Source organism: Puntigrus tetrazona, chromosome 4, assembly GCF_018831695.1.
Source record: "Puntigrus tetrazona isolate hp1 chromosome 4, ASM1883169v1, whole genome shotgun sequence".
Taxonomy (NCBI): Eukaryota; Metazoa; Chordata; class Actinopteri; order Cypriniformes; family Cyprinidae; genus Puntigrus; species Puntigrus tetrazona.
Genome location: NC_056702.1, coordinates 3,724,695 through 3,751,393, shown reverse-complemented (window position 1 = coordinate 3,751,393; position 26,699 = coordinate 3,724,695). Strand labels below are relative to the sequence as shown.

General features: G+C 41.6%; 1 protein-coding gene across 1 annotated transcript; it reads left to right on the top strand.

The window, feature by feature from the left end:
- On the top strand, positions 1-26,218 carry ttll12 (tubulin tyrosine ligase-like family, member 12). The gene is made up of 14 exons (XM_043237959.1): positions 1-182; positions 391-533; positions 1,311-1,509; positions 2,455-2,614; positions 5,753-5,886; positions 6,023-6,099; positions 7,136-7,252; positions 7,331-7,525; positions 18,670-18,781; positions 19,894-20,045; positions 21,600-21,681; positions 21,762-21,830; positions 25,204-25,342; positions 26,007-26,218. The coding sequence occupies exons 1-14, from the start codon at positions 48-50 to the stop codon at positions 26,156-26,158; spliced, it is 1,866 nt and encodes a 621-aa protein (XP_043093894.1). The 5' UTR covers positions 1-47; the 3' UTR covers positions 26,159-26,218.
- The last annotated feature ends 481 nt before the right edge of the window (positions 26,219-26,699 follow it).

The window sequence follows — 26,699 nt, the reverse complement described above, 5'->3', positions numbered from 1 at the left end:
CCGCTCCACGGTTCACGTGTGAGTTGTCAGAAAGAAAACTATCAAAGATGCAGAACGGCAACGAAAGCGGGGAAGAGGATAAAGAGTATCAGCTCTTCCTCTCTCAGCACAGCCCTGCTTTAAAGGCGGCGAGAATCCCTCCGCTTTACTGGAAGAGTCTGCATTTAAAACTTGCCAATGAGGTAAACACTCCAGTGCCAGTTTGACAGGGCATTGAATTAATTTTACTTTCGTGACATCCGAGTTATTAACTAATACGTTCGTGCATTTGTTTTCGTTAACTAATAGTCAGAAGACTTTAAAATAATAGACTTGGTGTTCTGCGTTTAAGCCCAGGTACTCCAGTGTTGGTATGGGCGGGTTAATTCATCCACTCCTTTTCTCCTTTAGGTATTTGATGCTGGTGAGGTGTTTGGGATCATGCAGGTGGAAGAGGATGAGGAGGATGAGCGCAGAGTCAATCCTGGAGATGATCTGTCTTATAAAGTGATTGTGACCAGAGAAAACGGCCTGCAGGCTGCAGATCCAACCAGGTGAGGGCAGCAGCGAGCTGTTAGAGAGGCTCCCTGCTCGTCTTATTGGAAGCATTTTGAGGTTTGTTAGGATGAAGGAGTCAAGGAAAAATATCTTATATGTGTGTTTTTATGTAGGGTTTCTGAATTACGCTGGGGAAGTTTTTAAGGTTAATATAGAGGAATGTCAAGCAACGGTGAATATCATCGCTGGGGACTGCTGAGAAAACACACATGAGCAGATAAATAGACTTTTAACTGATGATCATCAGTGTGATAGAAATTAGTGTGACGTGTTTCGTTTTCGGTTGAGTGATTCATTAAGAATGCACCTGTTTTTTGGTGAGCAAACTTTTTAGACTTTCTTATACTAAATAGGCTAATTCCTATACTATTTTAAATTAGCTTTTTTTATGTGTGCACCCACCTTTTTTTTTTAGCAAACGATTTTATACAATTTAGTAACAATTTAAGTGTTTCTATTGTCGTTACGTGGGTGCAATAAATAACCTTTTTAAGTTGTTTGAGAGCAAATTAAAAATGTTAAAAATAGCCTAGACCTATACTGTAATAAAGATGATAACACACAAATACATAGTTTCTTCCTTAAGGTGGAAGACCCGAGACTGTAACTAGGCTCTAACTTTCTCGATTCGATACTTTTCGCATAATCAGAGTGTTAGGTGAAGTGGATACTGGAAATAAACGAATTCAATTGCTGTTATTTGCTAGCACCTTGCTTCATTGTATGAGCATGACTTATGGTTTTATTGACTTTCTCTTTCTTGTGGTTTGTAGTGTGTTTCTTGTAGATCACGCCTGGACGTACAGGGTGGAGAGCGCCCGGCAGCAGCTGCTGGAGATTCCTGGACTGCTGATCCGGATGGCCAGTCTGATGGGTTTGCCTTTTCACGGAGAGGCACCTGATCCAGACATCGTGGATCTGGTCCTGGACAACATGTGGAAATACAACCAAACCTATCAGCTTTCCCAGGGGGTAAGAGAAGGAGAAAAGTCTATTAAAGGAGTAATAGAATTGTTACTCCCAGGCCTCCCGAAATGTAAACGAGTTCTGGATCCTCTGCAGTGAATGGGTGCCGTCAGAACGAGAGTCCAAACAGCTGATAAATGCGTCACAAAAATCCACACCACTCCATTAATTGAGTGAAAAGCTGCATGTTTGTAATGAACAGATTCATCAAGGCATTTTATCCATAATATTGCTTAGTTTGTCCAATGAAAAAGTATGAATTATGGTTATTTACTTTTAAGATTTATGCAAATATTAATCAGTGCAGTAATGCATATGCATATATATCCCATAGTGATCAGGTTTTTACATATACTTTATAGAAATAAGGATTTTCTGTGCTGACTTTTTATTAGAGTGATATATGCGTATATGTGTGTGTTCGTACTTTAGTTTTTGGGCTCTATTTCAAAGTAGCATGATTCTAAGAAATAAAGCGGAACTGAGAAGCGTATTATATTGTGGCATGCATGTAAGGCGTCTAGAAGTATGTAATATATCACTTTGATATCTTGCAATCAAGTGTTAGAATTATTTTACTAGATCAGGCGCGAATATGACCAGTGTCTTTTATCGTATGTTCTGTATACAGTTTTGTAGACGGGAGGAAATATATAGAGAGAAGGTCAGAACTCTAGTTTAGTGTGTACTTTCTGTACTCAACCTGCTCTTTGAGAACCTTTGCTTATAGAGCTGGTACTAACACAGCTTTGTTTTTTTTGAACACCCATTCTGACGGCACCCATTCACTGCGGATGATTCATTGCTGAGCAAGTGATGTAATGCTACATTTCTCCAAATCTGTTCTGATTTTTCTGGTCTTCGGCATGAGTCTGATTAAATGATCATTAAATTAATTTGATATGTTAATTAGTGCGATCGTTTGATTTGATGATAATGACAATGCTTCAGTCTGCAGAAGAAAAGGTGCCTGTGTGGTACGTCATGGATGAATTTGGATCGCGGGTTCAGCATTCTTCCCAGCCGACTTTCTCTATGGCTCCTTTGTTCTACGCTCCACAGCAGATCGCTTACTCTGTGCTGTGGCCACTGCAAGACCTGGAGAACGGAGGTATGCATACACAAATATGTGTAACAGAGCAAGCGATTTTTAATACATCGCCACCTCCAGGTATTTTGCTATATTAATGTAATATTGAACAGATATCAGACACAGCCATATATACACCTTCCTGTGTGTCTCCAGCTAGGTGGATGATTTCCCTGAGTGCATATCCTTGACTATTCTGATAACAGGCTTTAACATACTTGTTTTATTAAAGGAGTGCAGACTGTGTCTGCTGCTTTGATTTAGTTGCTTTGTGCCAGGTCAAAAGTGATGAGATATTTCATTGTGCTTCAGCATTTTATGCTTAAACGCCTGTTAAATTAATAGACTCACACCTTACCCCATGTCTCGGAGCTCTAAATTCAAAATAAATCTAACACTTGATTGCAATATATTAAAAGTGTCATATTCCACGCCTTTCGACGCCTTGCATGCATGAGCTATAAAAACATATTCTTTCGTTTCCGCTTTATTTCTCGTAATCAAATTACTCAGAAACAGAACCGAAGTACATTAGGTCACGCATACACATAGATGTACAGATCTAATATTGTCACTAATTTAGCTCTTCATAACAACTGGGTTGCTCAGGACACATCTCAACATAGAAGTTAATATAGAGAATACTTATTCCAATGTAAATATGTATATGTAAAACCTTATGATAGCTATGCATATGCATAACTAAAGAGATTCATATTTGGATTACATGCATTTTGCATAAATCATAAAAAGTTGATAATCATAACTGAAATTTCTTATTAATCGAGGTGAAAATCCAAACAGGGTTTTGTCTTTTTTTATTTCTCTGCAGAGAATGATCTGGTTTACAGTCGAAAGTATACATTTCGAAATGACAAAAAATACCTTGCATCTCTTGCATTAAATGGTTAAAACATATCACCCCATCTTATGCACTGATGTCTGGTTATTCTCCGCTCAATCCTTTCCTGGTACGGAGTCTCCGTAAGATAAGTCCATAAGTCGTTTTTCATCTGCAGCAGTCACATACAGAAATTCTTTCATTCTTACACAAAATCACAATCATATTCTACCTCATAAACTAATGATTCAATTTTAAAAGATAAGTAAAACATAGATGCATTCAATTATTATAAAGTAGATGAAATAATCAATGTGTTAGTTTGTCTTTGTATGTAATTAGTGAACTAGAGTGTTCCATTGCATCGATAAACATAACTTCTTAATTTCAATACACCAATATTATATAAATATTATAGTTGTTTTATGGTTATTCGTGAGATGTTATAACACGTAAGGTTTTTATAATGCATTATGTATGCATTAAAATGCCTTAAGAATACTCTTATAATGAATTATAAATACAGGCTTTATAGAAAGTGTTGCTTAATATTTTTTTACTGATGTGCCACTGTAAGCGAAACAGGTCACAGGGAGTTAATAATTGTATTTATAGGGACTTTTGACAAAATCGCTGACCTTAATCATTAATTGTGTCTTTGCATTGAGTTAAGTCTATGAAAAATATTGAGGTATTGTTCGTTTCTTGCACTGCGTCTGCCTTCTGCTGCATAATTCTCTGAAACGATGGAATTGGGAAGTCAGTTGTGTGTCATAACGACATGAACTTTATACATAATATGCATATATTTATACGTGTTTTGTGATTGTAATTGCATTCTAAATAAATAAAATATTCCATATCAGAGTGACAACTACAATGGAGAGAAAAAAGTTAGACTAGGCTGATTACAAACATGAGTGATTTTAGGAATTACCTAATTTATTTTGCCATGCAAAGGTAGTCCCTGTGCCGTTTAGAAAGGCACAGAGGACTTTAGTCTTGTGTTTAAGGAAGAGGCCAAAAGGTCTCAAAAAGGAATCTGTTTTTTAGCTGTTTGAAGTCCTGGGAGGACAATCTCCCTGGCATTCGTCTTCGGTCATGATTCTTCATGTGATAGCTGGAATGTGCCATCTTCTGGCCCACTTATCTTGAGTTAACATCTTAAAGTTGGCTGTGCCGGATGGGGATATTATAACTCATACAATAGTTGGAGGAGTAACTAGTTAACTCAGACTTGCTGGTTCCATATTGACAGGATCTCATTTTATGGTCTTATTTTTTTAATCTCATTTTGATCACTTTTGTCAAGGTTTAACTTCTTCATTAGCCTGTATCCCCGTATCGCTGCATGCTTTAAAGAACTAATACTACACCTCGCTCTTTTTATGTCTTGAATGACAAGATCAAATAGACTTCTATCTGTCCTTAATGCTCCGCAGGGAACAAAGGGGATTACACCACAGGCTGCACCCCCCATGGAAATGAGCTTTTTTCACATGTGTGTGTGTGCATGATGATAAAAGACAGAACGAAGATGCTCCGTTAGGTGTAGCAGGCAGACATTTAGGTCGCAATAGGCAGGTGTTAATATCAGATGTTAACAGGACCTTTATCATTCAAAAGGCAATTTGCCGTCTCTAGGGCTCTAGGTCTTCCACCCCAGAAAAAACAGAAAAAAACAAAGAAGATTATCATTCACACCTTTTTTCAAGTTGTTTACGTCTTGGCTAGTTATCACGTAGCAATTAGTTGTGCTTGTTTGATCCTGATAAGTCCTTAACTCTCTGTAGTCTGGTACACATGATAATGGACACAACGTACTGTAAAATAGTTTGTAAATGTAAATCAATTCGTTCTTTATAATAGCATCGCAAAATCCTTATACTTAGATGCAGATAAATCTAGCCAGATGAGATGATGATGATATTGCATAATAATGGTGAGAATTGCAATTGCCTTTGATGCTGTGGCAGAAAAACAGAATTGTGAGAAAGCCAGGATATGCAAAAAAAAAGGTCACAATTAGCATTTTTTAAAATCCAGGTGATAATTTTCTAAAGAAACACTGTTGTTAATACCATTGTATCAAAAAAATAATATTTGATATGAGATCATTACTCCTGCAGAAACACAATGTTGCATGTGATACAGTAGGCTTTAAAGGGTTAAGTATTATGCAAAGGTTCGCACGCATATAAAAATGTCAGTAAAAGTTGCTTCTGTTAAAAAGGACATTAAACTGATGATTCTTTAAGCATTGTGAGTAAACGTGATTTATTCAAATGTATATTTTTGATTTAATTTGACTTGATCAGATGAGGTGACTCGTGATTTTGCATATGGAGAGACAGACTCTTTGGTGAGGAGATGCCGCCTGTTACCATGGCTGCCTGATGAGCTCGAGGCCCTGAGCGACGACGTCCAAGAACCGTCTGACCTTTACTATGAAGTGAGTTAATTAAATTATTCTTAAAATATTATTTGCTTTGGAAGTGTTTGTCTGTGTGGGATCTTATTGGTGGTTGGCACGTGAACTGTTAAATCACTAAGTGCCATTTTCTCTCCACATCACTGCGCTTTTCCAGACGATTCTGCAGGAGAATAAAGAGCAACTTCCTATAGACATCCAGCCTTACTGTGTACCAGATGGAAAAGTGCTGAAGTAAGTCATTGCGTTTATACTTTTAGGTTATTTTGTGTTTTTTGCAACTTTAAAGTTTTCTTCATAAGTTCAATATTTGTTTAATAACTGTTTACTAATGTATTTACTAACAATTTTAATCAGACATGATTAAAAAGGAGAATATTGAATTGGGATCATTTCTGTTGAAAGCAATGATTTTACATTTATATTTTAAACATTGTCTCACTGTCTGACCATGATTTTTGGTTTATGTTCTGTGTCTAAAATCCAAATATCTAACCCTTTTTATTCAGATTTTAATCATTATTCATATTTCAGTCATTTTAATCCATCATATTTTTGTAAAATATGGATGATTCGTAAAAATTTGTTAGTTTTAATTAGATATAAAATATATATGTTCTCTTTTATAAAAGATTGAGCTCCTAAAACGTCCTCAGTTGGACAAAAACATGCAATAATTTACAGCCCCTAATGAAAATCTATAAATCTTGGGTCACAAAGTCAGCACTTTGTGTTCTTCGTCTAATTAAAAACATTCTTCTTCCTTCAAGGCTGGCGGGGTTTTAAAAAAATCTTCAAAGCTGTCAAGTATTCAGATAAAACAAGTATTAAAGCAAGATTAAGCAAGTATACTAGTTGGCACCAAAAATGCAAACACAGATTAGACATAGGCATGAAACAATCACTTTAACCTCAGTCAACCACAACAATCCCTTTACTGCTTAACACACACTCTTATGTGGTGTGTATCCTTTGCTTTCTCTATCACACTCTGGTTTGGGCAACTTATTGTATGGTTTAATGTTTGCTATTTATGTAGCTTATGTAATATAGCTCTCCAGCAAATTTTAAAGGCCGTAGAGCAGATGGAAAATGCTTATTCTCATGCACATTCTTGACAAAGTATTTATACTTTGAATAGTACCTGTATTTATATGCCTACACGCATAATATAGAAAATATTTGACTGAAACATAGAAAAAGCATGATTCTTATTCACTATGTGTGTGTATTATTCACTTGGTTGCCGTTTCCTGTGTACACAAATCAGGGTCTACACTGAGATGAAGCAGGTTTTAGACCATCTGAAGCATCCACGTTTCCAGTTTACTGAAAACAAGGAAGAAGCTGATATAATCTGGGCCTTCTCCCATATCCGAGATTATAGGTGAGCACGTTCACGCTCAGGCTTTTTCTTGTTTTACTGCAGTGATTTTCTTTGCTCAACCGACTCATTTACTTTTAGAAAACTAAGTGAGGAACGGCCTCATGTCCTGCTCAACCAGTTCCCCTGTGAGACGGTGCTGACCACTAAAGACTGCCTGGCATCTGTGGCACGGAGAGCCAGGGGAGGTCAGGGGGCGCCGTGGCTGCCTAAAACCTTTAATCTACAGACTGAGCTCCCTCAGTTCAGCAGACATTACCTACAGAGACAGGAGAGGTGAGCGTCTGTATGATCACAGTGCTGGAAAAACATGTATAGGGACTGCAATAACAACCTTCACAAACTTGGATCTGACTAAAGGTGCTTGGTTAAAACATACATTATTGAAGAACTGTCTAGGAGTCACAGAATGATTTCAAAACATTTCAAGATTGCACAGACTAGGTAGATGTCTTAATTGTAAGACAGATCTAGTTATAGCATTCATTTGTTTCACTTTCCTTCATTGTTAGATGCACATTTGTACATTTTTGGATTTTAACATAAGCATAAAACATAAAATGGGAATGAACTCTATGCCTCTTGCTCATTTCCGATTTTCTAGTGAACTATTTTGTATTTGTAAACTCTGGTAGTTGCATTTGCTTTATGCTCTATTTCTATTAATTGTATTATTGAGTAGTATATAATGTAATATATTAGCTATAGTAAATGTAACATTTTTGTATATAGATCTAGGTCTTGCTGAACAGTTGCTATGGTACTGTGTTTGGTTACTAGGGAGGGGCTTGGCAACTACCAATGATTTTAGTCCAAAGGCTATTTGCCAGTATGAATGATAAACCAAGCCCCATGTCTCTATGACATTCAGATTTAAAGATATGTCAGTTTGGGTTGTTAGGTTGCTCGACAGTGGTTGCTAGGGTGTGGCTAGGAAGAGTTTAAGGTGATTTATGATTGGCTGTTTGCTGCCCCAAGTTAAATGAGCCCAGCCCCATGTCTATGACACTGTGATCCAAAGATAGCCATCTTGGCTTCATCTTCGCCTTTGGCTTCCCGCTCTGAACTATTTAGACTTTATTTAGAACCAATAAAGGAGGAAGTAAACGTAAAGAAGGGTGCAGTTCATACACTTCTTATACCTTAGCAAGATCAGATAAGCGAAGGCCTTCATGCTTATGAAAAGCACAACGTATTTCAAGGGTCAGCCCTGGCCCTATGAATTGTGACTTCAAATATACTAAGCATTGTGGTTTTTCACATCTTTGGACCTAAAATGATCTGGACATTTACCGAGGTGAAGCGTCTGCAACCTTTTGAACGTTCATTCCGATGGGAGGTTATCAAAACACATTTTTTTTCTCTTGGCACTCGGTTGCAAGCTAACAAGTTTTTAGCATGATTCACAAGTGACTAGCATGTTTCTAGCAGGTCTCTAGTATAATTAGACCCCAGAGATGCAACCAGTTGAAGACAAATTTATTTAAGTAAATAATTGCACAAATGCACATACACAGACGAAACTACTTTGAGGTCTAGTAGCTAGGCTCTTACTCTTATCAGGTACTATTCCCAATAAAAAAAGAGGTTTAGGCAGTATTTGACTTTTATTCTTTAATGTTTGAAAGGAAGAAAAAGTAAAAGCTCTGTTATTAATTGGCTTTGTATACTTGGGACCCTTCTTTCCTGTGGTACTGTGGCGAGGCAGAGGAAGCACAAGAGAAACAGGTGCAGTGAAACCCCGGAGTGTATTTATTAGATAATACACAGAAGGTGCGCGGTGAGTTCGAGGCGTGCGGGAATGCAGCGGTGCGTCCGGGAAGTGTAGCGGTGAGTCCGGTGAGTGCAGCGGAGCGTTGTCTTCAGTGCTTTCCAGTGCTCGGAGTGGTGAGGAGTCCACGGTGAGGCAATCGGGAATTAGCTCAGGTAGGCTCGTCACGGTGAGGCTTCTGGGAGATAAAGAGAAAGACAACAAGTTAGTGTGCAACCCGGAGTCTCGTGGCTCACTGAAGCCGTCGCCTGGCCGGGCTTATCTGGCCCGCGGCTGATGAGCTCCAGGTGTGGCGAATCCTTCGTTGAGTGGCTGGTGAAGGTGTTCCTGGTTTGTTCCCAGGGCAACGCTGATCCGTCCTCGGGGCGCTCGTCACCTCCCCCCAAGCGCTGTCCTGGTCCTGGTGGATAAAGCAGAACGTAGTAACGGGAAATTTGGGGTGGGTGGGGAGACCCTGACAGACCTGCAAAAGCCGACCACATCCGTGATAGGCCGTCGGCGTTGGCGTTGGCTGTCCCAGCGCGGTGTTGCACGTCAAAGTGGAAGTCCTGGAGCGCGAGGAACCAGCGGTCACCCTGGCGTTCGTGTCCTTAGCCCTGGCCATCCACTGTAGGGGTGCGTGGTCGGTAAGTAGGGTGAACCGCCGGCCCAGGAGGTAGTACCGCAGTTCCAGGACTGCCCACTTGACGGCTAGGGCCTCCTTCTCTACCGCGGCGTAGTTCTTCTCGGCGGGGGTCAGCTTCCTACTGATATATAGGACCGGATGCTCCTCACCCTCCTGGATCTGGGACAGTACGGCTCCCAGACCCACATCAGAAGCATCCGTCTGTAGCAGGAAGGGGCAGCCGAAGTCCGGGGCTCTCAGGACAGGGTCCGAGGTGAGTGCGGCCTTAATCCTCCGGAACGCCTCCTCTGCGTCAGGGTTCCACAGAACCCGTTCAGGCTGCCCCTTCCTGGTCAGGTCTGTCAGAGGGGCGGCTATGGAGGAGAAGTCGGGGATGAAACAACGGTAATACCCTGCCAACCCCAAGAAGGCGCGTACCTGGGTTTTGTTGGTGGGCCTCGGGGTCTCCTGGACCGCGGCGATTTTGCTCTCCTGTGGCCGGATCAGTCCTCTCCCAACTCGGTAACCCAGGTACTTCGCTTCGAAGAGCGCCAGGTGACATTTCTTGGGGTTGGCGGTGAGTCCAGCCCGTCGAAGATCGCGAAGCACCCTCCGCAGGCGCTCCAGATGGTCCTCCCAGGTCTCCGAGTGGATCACAAGGTCGTCAAGATAGGCTGCGGCGTACTGTTGGTGGGGTCGTAGTAAGACGTCCATTAGTCGCTGGAAGGTGGCTGGTGCCCCGTGTAGACCGAAGGAAGGGACCGTATTGCCAGTGGCGCGGGGTGGAGAAAGCCGTTTTGGCTTGGCTTCCTCTGACAGCGGGACCTGCCAGTATCCTTTGGTGAGATCGAGGGTGGAGATATACCGGGCCCTTCAAAGACGTTCCAGCAGTTCGTCTACACGGGCATGGGATATCCGTCAAACTCGGAGACCTGGTTGAGTCGCCGGTAGTCATTGCAGAAGCGGAGGGTGCCGTCAGGTTTTGGAACCAGGACGATGGGGCTGGACCACGGGCTCGCCGATGGTTCAATCACCCCAACTTCAGCATCTGATTTACCTCCTCCTCAATAGCTCGCCGGCGAGCCTCAGGGATCCGGTAGGGCCGCTGCGGGGCGATGACGCCGGAGGGTCCGGATCTCGTGCTGGAGGAGGTTAGTCTGCCCGGCGTGGGCGAGAACACATCCGAGAACTGACCGACCAGATGTTGGAGTTCCGTCTTCTGTGCGGGAGCGAGCAGGGCATTGGTGTCGACGACCGGGCCCTCCTGAACGGTGAGTGCGGATAGGTGTTCCCTAGTCCCCACCCACTTCTTCAACAAGTTAATGTGGTATATTTGTTCGGTACGTCGACGGTCTGGTTGGCGGACTCGGTAGGTAACCGGGCCGATCTTTTCCAGGACGGTATATGGGCCCTGCCAGGTGGCCAGGAATTTGCATGCATTGGTGGGGACCAGTACCATGACCCGGTCGCCGACCTGGAATTCCCGGGTTGTGCAGGGCGGTTATAGTGCCGTTGTTGTTGCTGCTGGGCCTGCGTCATGTGCTCCCGCACGAGGGCATCACCCGTTCAATCCGGTCCCGCATGGCTTGAACATGTTCCACGACCGACCTCTGGGCATCCGGCTGCTGCTGCTGCTCCCAGGCCTCTTTTGCCACGTCCAGCAGGCCTCGCGGCTGTCGACCGAACAGCAACTCGAATGGGGTAAAGCCGGTGGAGGCCTGGGGCACCTCACGCACCCGAAGAGGACGTGGGGAGCATCTGGTCCCAGTCGCGTTTGTCCTCGGAGACAACCCTTCTCAACATTTGCTTCAGTGTCTGGTTGAACCGCTCCACAAGTCCGTCCGTCTGGGGTGGTACACTGAGGTGCGCAGCTGCTGGATCCGTAGCAACCGGCAGAGGTCGGCCATCACCGGGACATGAGCGGGTGCCTTGGTCGGTCAGTATCTCCCGGGTATCCCCACTCTGGTGGACAGGGTGAAGAGCTCCTGGGCGTCGCCTTGGCGGTGGCTTTGCGGAGTGGGATGGCTTCGGGTACCGCGGGTGGCGTAGTCCACGATCACCAGGATGTGTTCGTGGCGCGGGCAGACCTCGGCAGCGGGCCCACCAGATCCATCCCGATGCGCTCGAAGGGCACCTCGATTATGGGCAGCGGGATAAGTGGACTAGGGAGGTGGCGGGGCGAGGTCTTCTGGCACTCTGGGCAGGCCTGGCAGAAAAGTTTCACGTCTCCGTCGAGCCCGGCCAGTGGAAGCGGTCCCGGATCCTCTTGATAGTGTTGGCGGCCCGAGGTGTCCGGCCAGCGGGTGGGCGTGGGCGAGCTCCAAAATGGTGTCCACTTTCCTCGGGGCACCACCAGGAGCCGTTTCCTCCTCCCCCGCCGGGCGACACAATAGAGCAGGCCGTTCTCTCCACAATAAAGTGGGGAAGAGGATGGGGGCCGGGCCGCGTCTCCTCTCCATCCATGAAATGTACCTGGTTCCAGCAATTCTTGAGCCGGTCATCCTCCCGCTGAGCCCGGCCGAGCAGGCCCCCTCCGACTACCTGTTGGAACACATCAAAGAAAACATTAGTTGTAGGAGGAGGGGACTCACCATCTCTTCCGCTGTCCGATGCTAGGAGAACGGCAGGGCGGCGGTTTCCTCTCCTTCTCGCCTCTTCCGGCGAGGGTTTCGGGGCTGACAGGCTGTGTCGCGGTGTGTAGCGCCTCCTCGAAGCCCGGCCAGTCCCGCCAAGGATGATTGGTACTGGCAGATCCCGTGACGACCCACCTCCAGGGGCCAGCTTCCTCCGGCCGTCGTCACGGTGATGAGGCGGGTGGAAACTTTCCTGGTGTCCCCGTGGACGCAGGTCAGTGGCAGCTGTTTCCGTGGTTCCGTGCGCGGGGTAGGAGGCGGGACTGAACCAGGCTAATGGTACTGCCAGAGTCAAGGAGGCGCTGAACTTCTGTCCATTCAGGCCGATGGGGATTTTTCGGTGCGGCGTGGGAAGCTCCCCGGTGGAGGCTGCAGCCTGCCAGCCACGCTCTAGGGGTTTGAGGCCTCTTCGGTTGGCATTGGCTCATCTCTCGCGGTCGGGACCGCCGCCTCTCCATCGGTCGCTGGTGCCCTCCGGCGCGCGTCGCTCCTGGGACACCCTCCGGGAAAAGATGGCGCCCGCTCCCGGCCTCGGACGCTGGGCGGCTTCCGCCAGCTCGACCGCCTCCACCAACTCCGCAACGTTCTTGGGGTTTCTCATACCGACCGCCTGGCGATAATTTGAGGAAGAGCCGCAGGAGCCGGTCTATCACCACTCTTTCCACAATGATGGCGGGGGTTGGTGTCCCGTCCAGGAGCCAGTGTTGCGCCAGCCGAGTAAGTTCGGCGGCCTGGGTCCTTGCCGGCTGGCGAGACTGGAAGACCCACTCTTGGAAGGCTTGGGCTGCGCAGACCGGTGACAGACCGACCCTGCCCAAGATTTCCTTCTTCAGGTTATCATATCCCTTCGCCAGGTCGGCCGGCATGCTGAAGTAGGCGCGCTGGGGCTCTCCTGACAGCAGCGGGGCCAGCGCGCGTGCCCAATCCCGCCGGTCCCATCCCTCAGTGGTTGCGACGCTCTCGAACATCTCAAGATAGATTTCGGGTCGTCGCTGGCGGACATCTTGGGTATCAGCTGTGTGGCTTGCATCCGGGGATCAGGCACGGCGGGGCGTGGTCGAGTGGCGGCACGGAGGGCAGCGAGCTCCTGCTCGGTCTCATTCTGGCGGGTGGCCAAATGCTCGACGATCTGTTGCTGGCGAATAGAAACCTCTGAGAGGCGTTGGAGGAACTCCTCCATCTTCGCCGGGAAGCGAGCGCTTTCCTGGGGGAAAAACAAAGAGAGAAGTTGATGTTGTGGGGGACCTTTAATAAAGGCGGCGACAGCGTTCTTCCTTTTTCTTTGTTTTCTCTGTTCTCTTGCGCTTTAAAACTGCGCGCATTCTCCACCACTTGTGGCGAGGCAGAGGAAGCACAAGAGAAACAGGTGCAGTGAAACCCCCGGAGGGTGTATTTATTAGATAATACACAGAAGGTGCGCGGTGAGTTCGAGGCGTGCGGGGAATGCAGCGGTGCGTCCGGGGGAAGTGTAGCGGTGAGTCCGGTGAGTGCAGCGGAGCGTTGTCTTCAGTGCTTTCCAGTGCTCGGAGTGGTGAGGGAGTCCACGGTGAGGCAATCGGGGAATTAGCTCAGGTAGGCTCGTCACGGTGAGGCTTCTGGGAGATAAAGAGAAAGACAACAAGTTAGTGTGCAACCCGAGTCTCGTGGCTCACTGAAGCCGTCGCCTGGCCGGGCTTATCTGGCCCGCGGCTGATGAGCTCCAGGTGTGGCGAATCCTTCGTTGAGTGGCTGGTGAAGGTGTTCCTGGTTTGTTCCCAGGGCAACGCTGATCCGTCCTCGGGGCCGCTCGTCACAGTACCTAGGCCTGTCAAGAAGGTCCTGGGAAGTACAGATGTGTTTACCATGTATTAGAACACTAGTGTGCATTAAAGTCAAAACTAACAAGTCAAACATCAATCAAGTAAGTCTAATTGTTTACTGATTAATATCTTGATTAAATATGGATTAAATGAGGAATTTGAAGCCATGCATTACAAGGATATAAGTGAATGCAGTCGGTCATGGTGTGCAAGAAGATGGGATCTGCAGAGAACTGTCAAAACAAAGCAAACATACATGCATGTATAATATGTGAGGACTTTAAAGAGCATGTCAATAAGACAACAAAGCTGAAATCTGGACATTTTGGACAGTGTAGAAGTCCTGGCTAGGACACGTCTTACGTTGCATGCAGTTGCAGACTGGTGAATTGAAATTGAACAGTTATGCTTATGCTCTTTATGATTTAAGGTTTATGCAAATAGTAACCTTTTTTTAGTTATTCATGTTCTCATACATAAATATACATGTACTCAGATAAACACTCTTATAAGGTAGTGTATATTCTTGATAACTCTCTTTTGAAATAGCTGCCCAGTGACTGTTCACGTCTGTGCAACTTGAACATCACACACATTCATATCACTTGAATGTAAAGAATAGTTTTACTGAAATGACAAGAAAAACAGAAAGCACATCTGTCCCTAAAATTATTGGCACAAGAAATTGATCTTGTCGTAGTTCCTTTCTTTCTCGTGAAGAATCAGACTCAGTCAAAGGGTTTTGATGCCAAACAGTGGACTTTATTTCCAACAGAATAAAGCAGAGTATCTCTCTGCAGAGGAGACCTCCAGAGTGTTTTTCGGCTGTGTCTTTTATACAGATTTTTAAGGCGTGGTCTATACATTTACCACAATTGACCTTATGTCTACAATAATGGACAGAAGGGGCCCAACCACGTGTTACGATAAAAAAAAAGAAGCCCTTTTACTTGCTACCCATCGAGAACACATGGTAAAGAAAAGTCAATTTAGTTTTGTCCACACACTTCAGGCTTCCCCCTATGCCAGCATGTGACCCAGGCATGATTTTAATTCCCAATATACTGGTTGCACATACAATTTTTATGTAATCTTTGTTAGCTGAATGAAAAATCAACGGATGGTCTGTTGGTTCCCACTTGCTTTGTTCTGCCTTTCTCATCATTGGTCCTATATCCTTTACTTCCCATTTTTTCCTACATATATTGCAACGTGTGGGATGGAATTAGTTACCTTGAACCATTTCTCCATAAATTTACCCTCTGGTACATTTAAAGCTGCTCCCTGTTTACCTACTATTAGATACTGTGAGACTATTTCAATTTGCTGTCCTTTTGTTTCTTCCTGCTATTTTTGTTATATTTGTTTCATCTCTCTCTGGATCATATATCACAGTGCAATGAAATTCTGATTTTGGTAGGTGTGCTTCAGGAATCTGAGCCTCAATAAACTTTCCCCACTTGTTGATTGTCTGTTCTAGCCAATTGACATTAGTTTTTGGCTCTGCAATCATCATTTGTTTTTCTTTTGCTATTGTGTTTATATATATCCCTTCTGGAGAACACCAAATTTGTAACCCTAGTTTACATAAGGCATCTCTTCCTAACAAATTGACGGGAGGCTGATTTGAGACCAGGATGGGTATGGTTATACTTTTGATTATTGGTTTGTAGACGCACTGGAGCTGTCATTGGAATTAATTGCATTTGTCCTGAGAATCCTATTGTCTTTGCAAATTTTCCAGACAAGGGGAGATGTGAGGCATATTTTAAATTTAAACATGTATAAACTGCTCCTGTGTCTAACATTATGGGTGGGGTTTTTCCCTCTATTTTAATTTGCATAATAGGTTCTTGATCAGCTTGAGTTGTTAACATTGGAAGCTGATTTTCCCCATTGGAATTCTCTGGGCACCATTAATAGCCCTGATTGGGACCTCCCCAAGGGTTTGCTGGGCCCTGCATTGTACCTCGGTTAGGCTGCGGCCAATTATTTTTATTTTATTTCCCTTTTGTATCTTTCTTCCTGATTCTTTAATTTTTGCTTCTATTTCTTCTTCCATAGCCTCTACTTGTGCTTCAATTCCTCTTTCTTTTCTCCTTTTTTCTTCTAACACTTCTTCTAACACGTCTGTTGGGTCCGGATGCCCCTTTAAGATTCTTTCCCGCCGAAGTCACTCTTGTTAAAATAAAGACACAACAATTTGTTTGTTATTTTCAAAGAGCTCGCAAGTGACGTCTTCAATTGCAAGCAAGAGCGTTTTCCAGTCTGCCTTGGTTTGCATCTGAAAGCCCCACCAGGAAACCTCCTTTTTATTGTGAAAAGATAAGAAAACACACCATGTCACAAAGTGGAACGTCTTAATCATCATAGCGTGACTCGTCCAAGGTTGAGTTCTGAGTTTAAGACCGTTTTCCCAAAACTTGCGAGAAAGCGGCCTTGGTATGCGATAAGCAGGAGTCCAAGATATGAGAGAACAAGCAACCTTGAAGATATGCACACACATCTGCTCTGGAAATTTCCATCATGCAGTCACTTAATGTCAACATTAAATCACAGAAAATCTTATTTCATCTAACAACTTCCCCATATCCATTTTTTCTTTCCTTCATCCTTTCTAATGCTATTCGTGCCTGTCTATAACAATCCAGTGGTAGATACCCTTTCTCGGTTTCTTTTGTCTGTCGCATCATTGGTTTTACATCTAGTTCCTTCTGTTCTTCTAATTCTATCTGCCCTTCTATCTGCATTTCCCATGAGACTTCTCCTGTACCTTTTAGTATTGGAAACTCTCCTTCTGATGGATATGGTGGTGGTTTAGAAAATAGTGTTTCTTTTTTCTTTGTCTCTCTCTACCTCCTTCAGTATTTTCCTTGCCTGTTTTATACTTTTTAATTCATCCTCTCCTTCCTTTTTGAACATGGCTATGACTTCTTTCTCTTTCTCTCGTTTTGCCTCTCTTTTTTTCTCTCTTTTACTGATGCTTTTAGCTTTATAGTTCTTAATCAGAGTTTCCATTTCCTCACATAATGCTACGTCAAAGGTTCCCTCTTTTGGCCATTTTGTCATCATATTTTTAGTTCTTTTTTGCCATTTGTTTGATACCTTGTTAATCAGCTCTTTACACAGTGAATATTTTAATCCTAACATTTCCACCGGGGTGGCTGCCATATTTTTCCTATATTACAATCCTTATAATCCTTAAATTATATTTATATTTCTTATATAGCAACTCAACTTGCTATTTATTTCCCCACTTAACTATTCTAACCTTTTGTTTTTTTCTTATCTTAGTCTTTATTTTGTGTCCTTCTGTCTAAAGCATGTCCACTTTTTTTATGAATTACTATTCTTATATTCTTCTTTACAATCACTTCAGTATGCAAAACTCCTCAAACTAATTTTTTATATTTTTCTTCTCTTCTCTCATATTTTAATTATTTTATTTTCTGCTTTTATAATTATTTCTTAATATGTTTAATATATTACATAATTTAATGCTTTGATCTCACTTCTACTGCTCTGATCTTCAGAAATTCTCACCTTCTCTTTCACAAAGACATCAACCAGGCAAAAGCATATAAAGCATCTTGATTCAATCTGTATTGATACTATTTTATTAATACAAATCTGTATTAATAAAATCTAAGAATAAAAGAATAAAATCTGTGTGACACTAGCTGCGTTTCACTCAAGGGAAATTTAAGAGTGGGTGCCTAGCTTTTTTACCTACGCCATACAGAATTTCTTTCTTTCTCAAAGCTTTACCATCCAATACACAGACACATATCCGGACACAGACATAGTTTTAGACACATACAGCCTGCCCGTTCAGTCCCCTATAACTCCCAAACACCTTTTACAGGGCGGTATCCACAGACCTTCTGCGCGCTTCCTATCATTTCTATACTATATCTGTTTCCCGTTTATTTCTGTCCCTTTCCGGCCCAGTCAATAAACACAGACCATTGCATGCAATGTATGTCTGCCTACACCGTCCAGTTTCAATTTAGGCTATCCATCGAGGCCTTCCCAACAGTAAAACAGATGTGCATGCAGCTATTTCTTTTGGAAACCCTTTTCTCCTTTTTATATTCTCTACATTCGGAGGAGCAGATTTGAAGTGTTCTTACCACCAAGGGCAGACCGACAAACAACACCTTTTTCTTTGGTGGCCACCGTTTGTGTTGCTCGTCAAAGTCCACCCCAAGTGGCATTCCACTCTGCTGCTTCTTTCCAATCCTGTTTGTGACGCCAATTTGTCGTGGTTCCTTTCTTTCTCGCGAAGAATCAGACTCAGTTGAAGGGTTTTGATGCCAAAAGATAGACGTTATTACCAACAGAATAAAGCCGAGGTCTCCTCTGCAGAGAGATACTCAGCTTTATTCTGTTGGTAATAAAGTTTAAATAAAGTCTGTATATAATATAAATTTTTCTCCAGGGATTTTCTCCAGGGATTTTCTCCAATATCTTTCTTTTTCTTATGTCAGAGGACGGTCCAGCAAATTGAGCCAAATTTTCATTCCTCACGACAATATGCAAATTCTTGAATGTCGATTCATCGCATAAAATAAAAAAATGCTTGACAACTTATTTTTCAATGATAATTTCAGAGGACTGGATAACCACTGGATCTGCAAACCTTGGAATCTGGCCCGCGGTCTGGACACACACATCACAGACAAGCTCAACTACATTATCAGACAGCGAGAGAGCACCCCAAAGGTATCCCACTTCTTCCTCTACCGAGTCATTTCCATTTCCATCTAGAGTATAGACATAACCTGTAGAAACTTCCAGCTCTCTTTTATGAAGGCTGCTGATAGTGTGGTGCTTTCCACTCCCTCCTGAATCCTGGGATTTTGTTGCCAGAAGATAGATTTTATTATTTGAGAGAACCAAACCGAGAGAGTGTCTGCACATTTCATACAGGTTTAAACATATATGTATATTAAAAAACCTTGTTGTCATTTTTTTAAGCATTTTTTTTAACCTAGTTTGGCTGTAACTGAAAGAAGTTATTTTTAAGTTGAAAAAAAGACCTCCTTATATATTTTGTTTAAAACGGGAATAACATGATACATAAATGCCTGTTCTCACATTGATCATAACAGATTAATTCATATTTTGATTCTTCATATTCTTGAGTCTTCCAATCCGTTTTCCAAATCTGTTGATGCACAAACAAACTCATCTGCATCTTGGACGGCCGAGGGCACATTTTCATTTATAAATGAGCTTTTCTTTTAAGCATTGATTCATGTTAGAATAAATTTATAGATCTGAGTCGAAGATGTGCTGCAAGCTTAGGCTGTGCAGCAGAGGAATCAGGACCCGGGAGCCAAGAATAACACAAACTAGACTCAACGACATGTCATATTTATAGTCATTAGAAAAGTATCTGACACATTACAAAAATAAGGTTATTTTTATTTATAAGGTTAGTTAAAGACGCACAGCACAGAATGTTCAGTTTGAATCTTACATTTCGAATTAAACGTGAAAGATGGTTATTATACAGAAATACTTAGACTAAAGACTTTTCTCATCCATTTCAGAATGACTATAACTACATTTAGTTGCTGTGTGAATGAGATTGTTCAACCTATCCTGTCTCATAGAGCAAAGTCACGTGACTATCTGACTCGGTTATGCACGTTTTTTTTAATGCACATTTTCTGAATTCATGCGCATCTTGGCATTTCCATCAAGTGTTTTTATGCGATTATTCCAAAGTGTGCATAAAAATAGGTGGATGGAAACGCAGCTATGTCTGTGCAATATTGCAAAATCAAAATCACGCCCATCAGGACTTAACCTGTAAGTGTCTTTCTCAGGTGGTGAGTAAGTACTTGGAGGACCCTGTGCTGTTTCACAGAGAGGAGGTGGGCATGGTGAAGTTCGACATCCGCTACATGGTGCTGCTGCGTTCTGTGGAACCTCTGCGTCTTTATGCATATGACGTCTTCTGGCTGCGGTTTGCTAACAAGTAAACTCCAACATACAATCCACACCATTCATCCAAATCTTAATAATGTCATCCAGTGTGTGGTCGTAGTTCCTTTATTTCTCGTGAAGAATCGGACTCAGTCGAAGGGTTTTGATGCCAAAAGATAGACTTTATTACCAACGGAATAAAGCCAAGTATCTCTCTGCAGAGGAGACCTCCAGAGTGTTTTTCGGCTGTGTCTTTTATACAGATTTTTAAGGCGTGGTCTATACATTTACCACAATTGCTCTTATGTCTACAATAATGGACAGAAGGGGCCCAAACACGTGTTATGATAAAAAAAGAAGCCCTTTTACTTGCTATCCATCCCCAACACATGGTAAAGAAAGAGGGCCCTGTTGAGACCATTTCACTCAAACGGCTCTTTACCAGGAAGGATCAACTCAAGCGAAATAAAACACAAGACAAGTTCTTTGGATTTTTAGCTTGCAAGGAATGCGCTGTCGGTTGCAAGCGGGAGAAAAGCAGGTTTCTCTCTTTTGCCTCCGAAGCTCAGATCACAAGTTGCTTTATTTATATAGGAAAGGACAGGGTGAGATAAGTAAAAAGGAATGAACAAACAAAGACTTCAAACATGTTGGCCACGTAAATTATCATCAACTACATATCTTTTGTGCGTCAGAATCTTCACTCCTTCAGATTCTTCTCGCGCCCATACCAGCCCAAGATATTATATGGAGGTCATGTTATGACCTAGAACAAAGAGTGAACCGAACTGAGACTGAAGGGCCACAGGTGCATATATGTCAATACACAATTCCAACAATGCACAACTCCAACAGGCCCTTTTACAGATAACGCATGTCTGTGTGTCCACACACTTCAGGCTTCCCCCTATGCCAGCATGTGACCCAGGCATGATTTTAATGGAGGAGTCACATGACATATACATGACTAGTTTCACATTGATTACACCTGATAAATCCATATTTTGACTGAATAGAAATCTTCTACAGATCCTGGACCACAAACCAAGTCTTAAGTATTTAGCAATAGCCAAAGATGCATTGTATGGCTCAAAATTATAGTTTTTTTTAATGCCAAAAATCATTAGGATATTAGATCATGTTCCATAAAGATATTTTGTAAATTTCATACTGTAAACATATATCAAAAGTTTTGGTTAGTAATATTCATTGCTAAGAACTTAATTTGGACAACTTTAAAGGTTTTTTTTTTTTTTTTTTTTTTGTGCTTTCAGATTTTAAAATAGTTGTATCCAAATATTGACCCTTTTGACTGGTTTTGTGGTCCACAATGGAGGGAAGTTAGCGAGGGAAGAGTGGGAAAAAACTGGAATGCAGCCCATGAGTTATAAATCAATATAAATCAAGTTTATTGCTGACAAGAATTTAGCTTGTAAAAGAATGTAAGAACATAGGTATTTTTTGTCTCTCGGCTAATTATTCTCCAACACTTAACATCACTTTATATTAGCAAACTTGTTTCTATGTAATGAACATATTATATGCAAGCATATAACACCGTGTTTGTGAACATAACTGCATTAAGATACTTGTCTTTTTTTCCCAGACCTTTCTCGCTGGATCACTTTGATGACTATCAGAAGCACTACACTGTGATGAACTACGCCACTGATGTGCAGCTCAAACAGGTACTAAAACTCTGCTTTGGCTGTATGTTTGGCTCTGTAGAGTTGATCTTAGATGATTGATGGTTTTGTTTTTCCGTCAGATTCACTATGATGAGTTCATCCCAATGTTTGAGAGCCAGTATCCACAGTATCCATGGAAACAGGTTGAGGTATGGCTTTATGCACTTCAGTTTCAATTTGTCCATCTCCACCACATCATACAGTTGTTATCTTCGGTTATATTCGGTTTTGTATGCCAGCAGTATTCATGCACAGATTTCCAAAAGGCTTCTAACGTCAGGTTTCATGCCTTTTATTCTTTAGCTAATTAATACTTTTACGATTCCATGAAAATATTGATAATAAAAAGAGCCTTCAAATCTGACCGGAGAAATGGCTGATGAAGATTTAATATATCATTACAGAAATAAATCATTAAATCTAATAAAATAGAAAATAGTGATTTTAAATTTGTAATAATATTTCACAACTATTTTTATGGTGTGGTAGAAATGTTCCTACCCACCGGATAGCCACTCAAAAAGAACAATTCTGTCATTTCTGTGTTTTTTTTTTATTCATATAATTATCATTTAATGTCATTTTTTAATTATGATTATCCGTCATTGATTAGTCATAATTACTCACCCTCATGTCGTTCTAAACCTGTATCTTCAGAACGCAAATAAAGATATTTTGGATTAAATCAGACAGCTTTCTGAATTAAAAATGAAAAATCAACTCTTGATGATAATTTTCGAAGCATCAACTGTTAGTACAGTTTAGCAACAATACCCTTATGATTAAACGAACACAGTCTACAATCAATAAAAACTATTTGAAATAAGTAAAGGTACCACCTGAATGAAATAAAAACCTTCATACAAGTTAAGTCAAAGTTTTTAAGGTGCACCCCGCTAGAAGACTGAAGCCCTGAAAAGGGGAAGTTGTAGGAGTATAAAGAAGAAGAGGAATCTTTTTATACACTTTCAAGATCTGATATGCAAATCGGATGTGCAAAGAACGTTGTGTTTTATCAGAAATGACGCTATGCATCATGGGATGTGACACAAAAGGACAGAATATCTAAATTAAACCTGACTAGTTATTGTAAGAACTTCTCTTCTTCAGTGTATGCGTCCCCCTGTGTCCGTTCATCAGCAGTACAGAACAAATTCAGGCGCCTGGAAGCAGCAGTCGGAACAAACCACACGAGTGAAATCAAATCTGGTTTATTCAGAATGCAGCTTAACACAGAGAGAAAAACATCAGCTTTTATAGCCCTTATGGGGCGCTGACCTCTATTGCATAGCTGGACATGCCTCAACTGCCCACTACGGAGAGCACAAAAGACCACTCCATATACGGGTTGAAGATTCACAAAACTAGCAGACTAGATACAAAGCAAGTCTATATAAGGAATGAAAGACTGAAACTATACCTGCAGGGCGAAAAGGGACTAGACCAATTGTCATACCTTGCTCACACACACACAGTAATAGAGGATTAATTCTCTCAGTTATAAAGTCCATTCATGGCTGAGTACAATGTGCCCTTCAAGTACTACCAGTTTGTGGTTTGTACCAGTTATTTGAAAAAAAAAAAAAAAAAAAAAAAAAAAAACCTTGCAAGTTTGAGCTATGCAGCAGAGGGAACTGGTACCTGGCAGCCTAGAATGACTTGCAGGGTATAAGAGTTGATCTGACTCACCCTAGCACGCCAACAATGCGGAAAACCTCAGAAGTCGCTAACCTACTAGAAAAGTTATTTCGGACAATATTATAAGTTAACCAAGATTAATGTTTATTTTGCCAGGCAAGAATAGTTTCCAAATTCATAGACATTTGCACAACTGATCAGCAGTACAAAAATAACACAAAACAAAATAAAACAAACTTAAAAGGTCATTATACCTGGTCTTTAAAAAGTACATAGTGTAGTGTATGAGGACACACACCACACTACGGGCCGATCTGGCTACAGAATCGCGCCTTGTTGTGCTTTGTCACTTTCCTTATATACTCAGACCAGACAAAGAGATCCCGAATTCAGTTGTGAAAACCTTTTGGTGTTTAGGTTCCCGTGCTCCTGGGTCACACCTGGCTGGAACACTTTCAGAGAATCACCAATCAAATGAGACCAAACATGAAAGTGAAGACCAATAGGTTCATAAGACACATGACATATAATGCCTTATTCCTAATAAACTCAATAAAATAAAATCAAAGGTTACTTGGAAAATAAACATCTGATTCAACAGATCCTTCAGATTCTCAATGATTCTCAATGAACGAGTAACAAAACCTGCATTATACAAGGTGCTATTATTAATGCAGTCAAAATCAGTAAAGCGATAGGTATGATGGTTTGGAGAATCCTGGTTCCCCAGGCACCCCATAGGGTGCCAAACCTTTTTTCGAGGTCTACATTGTATGTAAAATGTATTGGTTGTGTTTTCCAAGTTGTTCGCAGCTGCATGCAGAGCTATCATTCTCCATCTACCTCATTTTTCAGTACTTCTCTTTGTACGAGTGCTAGTGCACGTGTGCTCCTATATAGTCTATGTCTGTTTTTAATACACCCTTTGTGTCAGGACAAATTTATCCAATATCAGTCTTCACATAAACTTCAATTGTTTGGTACGCATCCAGCCACAATAATATGTTCCTGCATCAGTTACTCGTACATTACATTTAGTAATCATGAATATCTTACGAATCCATCTGACCAAGTTACTCTCTTCATTACACAGCACAGAGTGTTTGGTTTAAATCTCACAAACACTTTGGTGCATTCATGCAGATGATTATGCACTAATATCTGCTATTTCTTATATTGTCAGTTGCTTTTTGTCATGTTGATCAAAACATATTATTCCGGTTTCGGTTCCTTGCATGAGTCGTTAAATGCAAAATGGTTGAAATGGCTGTGAAGCATGTTTTCTATTCATTTTCACTAGACTCTGTTTGCAAATATCTCCTGAATTGATGACTTGGGCAGGTCACTAATGAAAGGAAATGTAAAGCATTAGATCAACTAGAGATGAACCAGTTCTTTATAATAATTTGGATGTGCGTCTTGTGTAGTTTAATATAGAGAGAGCACAACACTGTGTACAATTTCTGATAATGGATGAACAATAAGAAAAAAAAACAGAGTCAACAGCCTGGCCACAGAAGAGAAGAGAAGAAAGTACAATGATATATTCGTTGACAACACTTTCTTTTGAGAGATGATCTGAGGATTTTAAGTCGTGGGGCTATAAGTTGGTATAAATGTCAAAAATGCACTGGAAAATTTTAATGCATTAAAAACATGTTTTTAAATTTTTAAAAATCTTGTAAAAACCAAAATAGTTTTATTTACATATTAAATATTAAACAAAGCTACAATAAATCTCACCACGTACAGTACACCAGTGGTCTCTTGTGAAAGTATCCATTTGCTTAAACACTTCCCAGACCTGAAAAGTTGTCACTTTTGGTTCTTGATTTTCTCGCACACATGCAACACTCTCACTATATGCTCCACAATTTGTTGCAGGCGAGTATCTTCAAAGCGTTTTCAGAGCTTTTCCAAGCAGCTTCCTGCCGCCCCGCTCCTTACGGGGTCTGTGCCTACCCCTCCTCCAGAGCCATATACGCCATTGACCTCATGCTTAAATGGGACCAGATGACAGAAGGTAAGGTGTATACCATAGTTGGTCAAGTTGCACTCTCTCTAATAGCCATGCTACATGTATTAAGATTAGGATGCTGTTAACTTTAACTTTTGTTTAGGAGAGAAGTTTAACAAATTTCACCATTTTTATTCTTGTCAGACAGTCGTACAGAAACCTCAGTTTGAAACAGAGTGTGATAAAGATGGCTCTTCTCCACCTTATATCTCCTAATTTTCAAGGTTCCCCACTGCTAGCAGTGGTATTTTTTCTTGTATACGTCACTGTTTTTCTTTCTCATATACCACCTTTTCTCTTGCTACTTTTGTAAAATACTTCATGCATGTACTACTTAACGAAGTATTCAAAAATACCACCACAATGTGAAGAAGTGAATGAGAAGAATGAGAGAAAGTAAAGATTTTTGTACTCTTATACCCTGCAAAATCAGATCAGAAAAGGCTTGAAACTTGCAAAAAAAACCCTTAAAAACAGAGCAGTTCCTGCGAGATAAACAATGACAGTTAATTTACTATTTAGCATTTTTCATACATTTTAGCATTTTTTTTATATTTTCAAATTGTGAGAAAAATTCACAATCATTTTCTTATTCGATGGCGGAACAGACGTCCATAACAACCTGGAAAAAAACAAAACAAAGGAGTTAAACAATGTTTTTCTTCTTCAGGAGAACGCGTGATGCAGCCTCAGATACTGGAGGTGAATTTTAGCCCCGACTGTGAGCGGGCCTGTCGTTATCATCCCAAGTTTTACGACCACATGTTCCAAACACTCTTCCTGGATCAGACAGAACAGTGTCCTGTCACTCAGATTTTATGACCAACTCTCTCTAAATGACTGTCTCCGTGTTGCTAGAAATAAAGATGACTAACCTTTTAAGCGTTATTTTATTTTTTTCTAACTGACTTTGAAGAATTGCTTGCAGTGTGGTGGCTTGTGCTGCTTCGGTGAGAAATCACTCTTAAACTCTTTTTTTATTTTTTTTTATGTCTAATGAAGCTGTGTAGAATCTACAGATTCAGTCTGTGTCTGCACACTTTTTTTACACAGTCCTTCCATTTTACTCTCCTGTAGTCCTCCAAACATACATTGTTTATGTATGTCAAGCGAACTTATTTATTGTGTCTAAATGTTGCCATACGTTTCTCCGCTGGGTCAGAGTCAGGAAAGGGTCACGAAGGTAAAGGATTTGTGGTTTTGAAAAGAACATCTTCCAAATGCTAGCTTTCGGAAAGAACAATAACAAAATGTGCTTTTTGTATATCAACCCAAAATGTACTACGTGTACGAATATGAATAAAAATAATATGAATCTAAAATAAAACGAAGTATAAGTCATAATAAATAATTATATATAAAT